Here is a 9829-nt window from a genome sequence, read left to right as displayed (position 1 = left end):
AATACATGTCTAAATATTTATATTATAAAAACATTTTTTGCAACATCGTGTGCGCCGGAGCCATCACGTGTGTTTTTAACGCAGTGTTCGGACAAAATTAAAATGCAACGAACTTGGAATCTACACGTGCGTTTATACGTTTTTAATAAATTTTTTTAACAAAAAAAAAGTATGAGTATACATAAATATCTCATCGATTCTTTGTTTTATTTCCTTAATTTATCCAAGCAAACTGCGGTTTTTCCGCGGATATTGTCAAGTCCGCGATTGTTTTGATTTGAGAAACGTTTTTCATCAGCTTCCTCGACAACTGTTGTTTTCCAGATTTTGCAAAATTGTTCAACTTTCTTTTTTTATGCTGAACAAGATACGAGTCATGACCTGTGTCGCAAAAATGTATGCGTTATCATGCGTCTCGACGGACGTCTCGAATCGTCGAATTAACGCGACTTACCGGGATTTATGCCAACTGGATGTACGTTCTTCAATGTCTTCTCCATAGTGAACGGTCGGAGCGCCGACATGGCGCGACTCACACCTATCTTCGAGTAAATCGCACAAGTTAGACGAATTGTAAAAGTAAAACTTCGTTTGAAAAGTCAAATAAAAATTAATTAAAAAAATCAAACAATTAAAAATATAAAGAAATATTGTACTTTTGAATGACGTATTCTATGCTCGACAAGATCCGCTCCGAGAACCTCTTCGTAAACCGACATTCGGATCGGTATTATCTTGTTTACGATCTGCAGAGAGAAAAATAAGTTTTTATATTTTTTCGATATTTGTACACACATATACACACAAATGTTTTTTCTTTAGATAGATATGAAATCGTATGATACCCATAATAGTACAACGGAGCTAATGAAGCTCCAAACTGTTAAACAAAGCGCGGATAAACTTTGTACCGCTAGCAGATACCAGCCACCACCTACAAGAGCATGTTAATGTGAGATAAGTAATTAAAAAATTAGAGATAAAAACTGCGCGAAACAATTGTGCACGAACCTTTGAATAAACCTTTCCTTCCTTTGGTAGTATCAAGAGGATACGGATTATCAGCAAATAAACCGATCGCGATAACTCCCCAGATACCACTTGCGCCTAACGAACATTTATTGTTGCGACTCGTAACTTTGTCGGAAAATTATCTGTACTAAAATTTTGACAGCGAGCGAACGCAAACAAACGTACCATGAGTGGCAGCTGCGCCAACAGGATCGTCTATATGTATTTTATCCATCAGTGGCATCACGGTACAAGTGATAAAAGCGCCCACCATGCCGATTACCATCGCTTCCCAAGCTCTGTATAGAAAACACCCACCTAACGCAATATTGCGATTAACACTTAACTCTATTTGATATATTTTCTCTTTCCGATTGTTTACATATTGACAACAAACACGCACCGGTAATTGAAACGAGCGATCCAAGAATACCGTTTATTTGGCTAAGTATGTCAATTCCATTTGGGTTGTTCAAACTGAACGCCAACCCGACCAGACCGCCCCCCATACTGCCCATCATTGTCGAAACAGCCGCTCGAGCGGCGTATTGCCATCGTTCGCCGGTCACTCCGTAAGTGCTACCGCTGTTAAACGCTAACCAGCCCCACCTGCGATTCACATTCATTTCTTCATTTGATCATCGCGACAAATAGCGATATTATGTGCTCTATACCATAACACGAATAAACCCATGATTGCATTCACGGGACATCCGAGCGGTAGGGGATCGATTCCGTTGTCGTATCTTCCTATCCTAGGACCCAGCATGATAGCGCAAGCAAGCGCTATAAATGGCGAAACAAATGGATTAATGTAATGTTCTCAAATTGAATCGATGATCACGGGAGATATCGCTCTGATATACTTTTGATCACCTGAAACACCGCCGACGAGATGCACCGGTCCCGAGCCGGCGATATCAACGACTCCCATGCGCTTAAGAAACCCGTGATCGCCCCATACCCACCCGGCCGGCAGACAATACACGATAGTGTTCAAAAACGAAAAGAGACAGTACGCTTTGAAGTTACACCTAGAAATGTAATATGCGCAGAAATACAACCGATTACCCGATACGATGTCGCGTTTATACGAAATAAAATATACCGTTCGGCCATAGCACCACTGACGATGGTCGTCGAGGTGGTGGCGAAGCTCAATTGAAACAGAAACGCGGCGCACATAGGACCCATGTATTCGTCATCAACGGGAGGATCTATGAGCAGACCTCCGATGCCGATTAACGGATTATTCGGTTCGTACATGCCGAAACTAAATCCGAACCCGAAGATCCAATAAGTCAGACCGCCCAGGACGATATCGACTACGTTTTTCATCATGATATTGACCTCGTTTTTTAGAGACACACAGCCGGATTCTAACATTCCGAAACCTACGGAATTTTATGCACAAATGAGTTTTTAATTTGTTACGTTTCAATCGAGATAAGATAATAAAACACTTTTGCAACAAATGTGACTTTACCTGTTTGCATTGTGAGAATCATAAACGAGCTTGTTACTATCCAATTGCTGTCCTCTTGTCCGAGATTGTATATTGAGCTGATATATCTGTCAACGGTCACATTAGTGCCGTTCTTTTCATAACTCACATTCATGACGAAGATTAAACTGTTTCCCCAACGATAGAAAATCGACTGCCGACGTCTTCGTTTCTTGAGTATTGATAGAGCACGAAGCGTACTTGTGACAAACAAGTTAAAAATTCAGGATAAGACGGGCAAAATAAGACATTGGAAAAACGTTACTTGACGTCGTCGCTTCTGTCAGCACAACCGATCAAGGAAATCTATTAAGAGAAAAAAAAGATGAAGAACATGAAATCAAGAAAAAAACGGGGAAAAAAATACATAGTCGTTTTTTTATCGCGTTTTGATATTTTTTTTATTGGCCTTACATCTTCTCCAGCCGTTTACAGAAAATTTTCCAAGTTGCTCGCACACACCCAATTTCTCTTCATTTTTTCAAAACTCGATTAACGGTAAAATCATGTACATATTATATTAACACTAATCTAAATTGATGTAAATGATATCACGTAGGATTTGTGTTGTTTATATACCACATGTCCAATTTATAATATGACAATTTATAGTATGACATTACTACTATTACTTCAGAAAACATTGATGATGAAGTGCAGTTTCCTTTGACGTAAAATTAATAATATATATGTAGCGAAACAAAAGTATTAACGACGTCTGACAATACATTTTTTTAAATTTAATTAACTCTGTTTTTGTTTGTTTAATGGATGGCCAAATATTATTACACATGATCGTAATGTCACGTAAATTTCTTTACGCAGAATATAGTCCTTCTTATGGTTCTATAATAAACCAAGTCCTCTTTCATTAGTACATGTAGAAAGAATGAAATTTACAAGAAGCGTGTTCACATCAGTAAAGAACAAATGTAATTTAGGTGAAGGGGAAGCAAACAGTGTGCAACGTCAAGACATAAAATTTTACACAATAGAGTGTCGATAGATATAATTTTGTATACACGGTTTTTTTTGTTTTTTGAAAGCGTCTATGAGGACTACGTTGTTGAATTGTTGAGTGGTAGATTGTTGTTGCTGTATCCTCAGTTGTTTTGGCAATTTGCTCAAGTCAAGAAATTTAATGACCATATACATTTTCATCGCTGTATGCTATATATAGGAAGAAATCCTCTTCATGATGTTCCTGATTAAAGTTGGAAAGAAAATTAGCATATACAAAACTCAAAAAGCGTTACACTCAACTAATATTATTTGTTGCAAGTGTATAAAATTTATATTACCGCATAAAGAGAGCCCATGGTGGCACTTGTTGGTGGAATGATGTTGTTGACAAAGAAAAACAGAGCATCTTCAGGACGCAAGTGAATCCTTTTACGAATTAAAAAGTAAAATTGACCGACAGTCAAATCAGAAGGTACCAAGTATTTCTGCTTGTCCAAATCACTGATCTTAGCTTTAGGCGCCTTCTCAACTATCACCTACAACAACATTTGTCACATTTGTCTAAAACATCTTGAAAAATATAAAAACACAAAAACAAATTCGTTCTTAAACATTTTCGAAAATATAATATTCTGTTCACAGTATGCATTAAGAAGGATACACGTTGATTAGTTCTGCTATTGCAAACACAAAATTAACCAATATCTCCAGCCTTTGAAGTTATTTATTTAACGAGAAAATTTGACTTGCTAAGAAAATTTTTAAGTAAACCGAATCTTTGGCCAGTTGCCCGAATCAAACTTCAAAGTATGCATTTTATTAAACGTGGACAGATTTGAATAACGTCCAACTATTGAATAACAGGATTAAGTCTAAGTTCGAGTCCTGTCATTAGTCCGGATAAATATTTATGAACGCGCGTGTATCGCAAATGACTTTGCAAAATTTTCATCATATGATCGAAGATGATTCATGCATGTATACGCGTAAACAATCTCTGTTTCTTCCTTTTCAAACTATCAATCGACGGACGCGTCCAAATTGAAGCAGATTCGAAAGAGGTTAGATTTCTAATGTCACAAAAAAAATTCTTTGTTACAGATAACCAGTAAATAAAAAAAAAGTAGTTTTAGTAATTAAATTTTAATATAATTAAATTATATTAAATTATATTTAATTAATTTTCTTGCTAAAATTTAAATTTAAAATGTGGTACAAGATTATTATTTATATTGAAAATCGTCGTTCTCTCAATTTAAAATTCAATTAAAGTCCAGAGAGTGAAGAAGAGACTGAAGGAGAATAACAATTTGACCGAATTGCGCGACATTGCAATAAAAAAAACTAAAGTGAAAAAAGGTACTTTATAAAAACACTGTATAGCAAAGACTCAGGTAAGTTTCAAAACAGAAACTTTGGACTTTTGATTTATCATTGAGAAAACTCACTCTCACGGTAAAAAGACAAAGAGATTTTATCTATATCATGTCTAAAGTTCATCATGTCACAATACACAACAGATGAAAAAAAAAAAAAAAAAAAATTAAAAAGAAATTCGATGTAAACAGAAAAAAATATCAAACGACACATGTACCGTTTTTCGTTGAACGTTTTTGGTCTAGGTTTTTTTAAAATTTTTATTTTTTATTTTTATTGACTGTGAGGTAAACCCTTGCGGCGTTACTCTGCAAAGATTTCTATATTTTTTTCGAAAAGCAAGTAACGAGAGAGATACAAAGAGAGAGAAAGAGCCAAATACGGAAATGTCAGGACGAAAAACATTGTCGGTTACATACGTAACAGATCAATACGGGCAGAGGGGAGTGTGTAGGAGAAGAAAGGAGCGTGATTCGCGTAATTTCGTGATGTGGACAAACAGGAGAGTCCCCGCACGCGTTCGCAATGACGCGTCGTTCGCGACGGAGTCGTGTGAAAAACGATTATGACGCAGCAAAGAGAGAAACGCGCGCGAGACCTTGGAGTTCTTCCTCCGAACTTTTGAGGGAAACGCGTCGCAAGAAAGCGATCGAATCGTTTGATCTTGCTACGTTCGTTTTGTTCCGCGGTAATAAAATTGGCAAGATGTTGATTTTTTTCTGATCGTGATATTCGTTCTATCGCCGCGACTGAGAGAGTCTCGGGGGCACAGGTGTGGGAACGAAACAGAAAGAACGTCACACGCTCTTTCGCGCAATACTCACAGGCACTCGATCCGGATATTTCCGACGTATCTTCTCGCCCTCGGCCTTTCTTTTCTCGAAAGGATGTTCCTCTTTGTACTGAAACTTCATTGTCCCCGTTTGCGAGGACGTTCTATTCTCGATTCGCTCGCGTTACTCACGTTTGCTGCTACACGCTTTTTCTCGACGATTATATCCGACAAGATCGCTTTGACACACAGTTGGCGACGTCTATGACTATGACGACGACGACGACGACAACCGACGACACGGAAAGACTCGAGAGTACACTGTGGTACACTGTTACAACACAACAAATCACCTAACGCATTACCCGCGATGCGCATTACGACCTGCGCATTCACGCTGCGCACATACGGTCTCCGCCGTCAACAAATAGGCCCATCTCGGTTTTCGATTTCTAATCGTTTTCTCGAAAATTGCCGATTTTTCCGTTAATCGACAAACGGCCGATTTCTTCATACCTCTCGATAGCTATCCTCTGGATAAATTCCTCTGAGAACCAATAAGGAGAACCAATTTTGGGAGATATCTTCTAGATAAAGTTATCGAAAACTTATCTAGAAGTGAAAAAATTGGCTGAAATACGGTGATATAATTTTTTTTCAACAAATGTCAGAAGTGTCGCACGAAGCAAATACGGAAGAAACGAAAGAAACGTAATATCACTATGAAAGAATCGTTATTTCGAGAAACAGATCATTAAGGCCGGTATTCATAGTCGGATCTTGTATTTAAGATCGTCTTAAGCTTATGTCACACTACGGATTTAGATTGAAATTGGATTGCAATTTGGTCAATCAGAGCGAAGATCAGTAAACTTAGGATTGGTTTTCTTTCTTCTGATTGGTCAAATTTCAATCCAATCTCAATCTCAATCCGTAGTGTGACATAGGCTTTAAGTTTATCTTCAGATCATGCGCGAGTAATTTTATTGGCTGCAAAGCATCTGAAGATAAACTTAAGACGATCCTAAATATAAGATTCGACTATGAATACCGGCCTAAGGTAAGATCTTACTACCTTTTCTCGAATCATAATAGGTGCGTTCAGACAACTCGATAGTTGCACACAGTTGAGAGATAATCACTTCTGATTGGATCATACTTTTGGAACCTTTAAGGGTCGTCTACAATGGAGAGTTTTAGACTGTAACAGTAAGAAACTGACAAATCACAATCGATTATTCTTCTGTGCTTTGTCTGTGATTGGTCAATTTCTTACTATTACGGCCTACAACTCTCCATTGTAGACGGCTCTTTAAGCCTATGTCACACTACGGATTGGGATTGAGATTGGATTGAAATTTGACCAATCAGAAGAAAGAAAACCAATCCTAAGTTTACTGATCTTCGCTCTGATTGACCAAATTGCAATCCAATTTCAATCCAAATCCGTAGTGTGACATAGGCTTTACGTTGCATGATGCACAATCTGCACAATCAACCTCCAGGAAATAGTCAGGATGAACAGGTGAGAACACATAAGTAAAACATTTCTTGGCTTTTTCTATGATTTCTTCTTTTCAATATTGTTACCTTATGTATTTTTATATTTGTTTTAAAATTTTCGCATATCAACTAGTAAGAAAACTACGCGGATATATGTAATATTTTATAGCAAGAAAAATCAAAACCGCGCTAGGTTAGATGTATTCGACCACGTGAGCAAAATGAATTTTTTTAAATGTTTATTTTTGTTATTTATTACATTTTATTTCGAATTCTTTTTATTGTATGTTACGGAATACACATAGAGCATATATATATTTAAAGTCAATAATTTAATACCCTCTCATTTTGGCATGCCTCTACCTTGCATTTCGGTTGAGCATGAATGCTTGTGGGAGGTAAAGTAATAAGGAAATTTGCCTTCGGAATCCACACGATGCTGTCTGGAGCCGTTTCTCTAAGTTTCCAACAGAACTTTTTAATTCTTAAATATTACCTTATATTTTTTTAATTTAAACGAGTTTAAAATTAAAAATGTCTTTATTATTAAAATCTTTTTTTATTTTAGATTACTCGAAGTGCTGCTATATATGGGCAACAGAGATGTTTTAAAAAGTATATATTCCGTTCTCTCTTTCTCTCTCTTATTCATATTGATTTATTTCATTCTATCGCAAGATTGCTCAATTAAAACTGATATTGAGAATTATTGTTAAATATTTTATAATATGATGATTTTTTTGATATACAATGACATACAATGATGTTTTCTCTAAGAAGAACTGATAATTATAAAATTTTCACTATATTATACATTCCTGTAGAAGTAAAATCTTAATACTGTTTTTTGTACATAAATTTTAGGTGAAGGAGAAAGGTAAATACCAGAAAAGTCTGTTTTTTGTTTCAAAGACTGCCACAATTGGGAATGTTTCAGAGATTGTGTATCTTCCAGATATAAATTATTATTACTTATTTTTTTTAGTAATATTTAACTTGTTACAAAAATTAAAGCTTGCACATATGTACTCATTTTATAGACTTTGATATATACTATATTTCATATATGTATTGTTTATACTTTTTAATAAATAAAACTTGTAAAAATTATTCTTTTTATGTCAAATCCAGCCTCTCAAATACTTGAATATTTGCACCATCTGATAAAGAGAGAAGATAGCGGAGGATGTGATCTTTCAATTGTGCGAATTTATATTTAGATGATTTATAAAATATTCTTGTTAAAAGATAATTCTTGGTTTTAAGATTTTGGAAATAACATAAACGTCAAATCAACGATACTCACGGAAAAAGGTAATAAAAGGGGAGTAGATTTTTAAATTTTTTTTATTAAAGGAAATATGTACAGATGAAACTGTATTACTCGGCATCCTCTTCGTCATCATCTTCTTGGCTGTTAATCTGGAAATATCTTAATTCGTATGTTTCTTTGTCTTTCGATACCACTCTCAACCAATCGCGCAATTTGTTCTTCTTCAAATACTTCTTTGTCAAGTACTTGAGGTACCTATGAAAACATAGTTTGCAAATTAGTGCAAATATCGGTCTTTCTGTAGCTTTTTATAGTAAGACGGTTGCTCGATATCTCTAATATTCACAAAAGCTATTCTTCAACTTGTGTTTATCATAAGTAATTACCTAATCAAACATACGACACTACTCACCGCTTAGAGAAGTCAGTATCGCTATTGATGGTAAGCTTCATCTTATTTCTCTCCAGAACAACGTTATTACCAAAGTTGTTGGTTTTACCATTGACTTTGATTTTTTCTTGCAAATATTTCTCCTACAAATCATCGTTGTGACAATTAATCTCAACAATTCTGCATCAAAATATGGAATGGAACATCTAGTTCAAATTAATATATATATATATATATATATATACGTGCATGTGTGTGTGTGTGAGGTTATATTAGATTAGTTTTGTAAAAAAAAGACAGAAGTGTCATCTGTATGATAAAATTCTTTATAAGCAGAAAGAAAGGAAACAGCGCGTTGATGAGATAATCCAGCGTAACTTACAAAATTAGTCACGTCGAGGATGTTGTCCTCAACGGGATGAGTGCAATCAATTGTAAACTTCAGGGACACTTTTTTCTTCTGTCCCTTGCCCCGAAGAACTTGCTTCTTAGCCGGACCTTTGGCTTTCTTCGGCGCCTGAAAATTTGCAAACGTAACAATCTTTTCGCCAACGACAACATTGTTTCGCGAGAGACACGTGCAAAATCGTCTAGAAGAACGGGGCGATGACAGCACGGAAATCCAGCTCGATTAAATTAATCTCGAGATAAAACAAAAAGTCGTCACAGCGCAAGTGACAAAGCAAACGCGTTTTTTCCGGCTGTAATATTATTTCGGATTGATTCTGCCATGATTGCGAATAATAATCGTGTTCGAGTGGAACAAAACTTACCGGAGCCATGTTTGCGTATTGTAAAAGAACGAAAGAGTTCAACCAGGGAACCAGAGTAGAGAAGTTAGGGAGGAACTAACAAAACTAAACGGAACTACCGGTAGGTGGCGCTGTAATCATTTTACAACTGCCAGGAACGTACATATATTAGTTTGGACAGAGAGAAGCCTGAGAACGGCCAGGGCTGGGCTGTGTTCAGTTAAGCAAGATGGAACGAACTAATGGAGGAAATGCAGGAAATACAGGAATTGGAACTAATGAA

General features: G+C 36.2%; 3 protein-coding genes and 1 long non-coding RNA gene across 4 annotated transcripts; 1 reads left to right on the top strand and 3 right to left on the bottom strand.

Annotated features, from left to right (window-relative positions):
• Positions 1-194: 194 nt before the first annotated feature.
• On the bottom strand, positions 195-2754 carry LOC109858624 (putative ammonium transporter 3). The gene is made up of 11 exons (XM_020436067.1): positions 2498-2754; positions 2120-2405; positions 1888-2045; positions 1686-1797; positions 1415-1620; positions 1198-1329; positions 1012-1107; positions 846-934; positions 657-746; positions 455-542; positions 195-381 (listed from the first exon to the last, which is right to left on the bottom strand). The coding sequence occupies exons 1-11, from the start codon at positions 2628-2630 to the stop codon at positions 215-217; spliced, it is 1557 nt and encodes a 518-aa protein (XP_020291656.1). The 5' UTR covers positions 2631-2754; the 3' UTR covers positions 195-214.
• A 135-nt stretch (positions 2755-2889) lies between these two features.
• Positions 2890-6015, bottom strand: LOC109858618 (gamma-aminobutyric acid receptor-associated protein). Its single transcript, XM_020436052.1, has 3 exons — positions 5680-6015; positions 3817-4014; positions 2890-3719 (listed from the first exon to the last, which is right to left on the bottom strand). Exons 1-3 carry the CDS (start codon positions 5767-5769, stop codon positions 3654-3656), a joined length of 354 nt encoding a protein of 117 aa, XP_020291641.1. The 5' UTR covers positions 5770-6015; the 3' UTR covers positions 2890-3653.
• Positions 6016-7044: 1029 nt separating this feature from the next.
• On the top strand, positions 7045-8171 carry LOC109858610. Its single transcript, XR_002250635.1, has 3 exons — positions 7045-7152; positions 7699-7745; positions 7995-8171. It is a non-coding gene; the product is annotated as an uncharacterized LOC109858610 (long non-coding RNA).
• Positions 8172-8459: 288 nt separating this feature from the next.
• LOC109858600 (60S ribosomal protein L22-like) lies at positions 8460-9676 on the bottom strand. Its single transcript, XM_020436027.1, has 4 exons — positions 9568-9676; positions 9177-9311; positions 8816-8937; positions 8460-8658 (listed from the first exon to the last, which is right to left on the bottom strand). The coding sequence occupies exons 1-4, from the start codon at positions 9574-9576 to the stop codon at positions 8511-8513; spliced, it is 414 nt and encodes a 137-aa protein (XP_020291616.1). The 5' UTR covers positions 9577-9676; the 3' UTR covers positions 8460-8510.
• Positions 9677-9829: the final 153 nt, after the last annotated feature.

Source organism: Pseudomyrmex gracilis, unplaced genomic scaffold (genome assembly GCF_002006095.1).
Source record: "Pseudomyrmex gracilis isolate BER0280 unplaced genomic scaffold, ASM200609v1 scaffold_214, whole genome shotgun sequence".
In the NCBI taxonomy this organism is placed as follows: domain Eukaryota; kingdom Metazoa; phylum Arthropoda; class Insecta; order Hymenoptera; family Formicidae; genus Pseudomyrmex; species Pseudomyrmex gracilis.
This window is presented reverse-complemented; position numbering and strand designations above follow the sequence as displayed.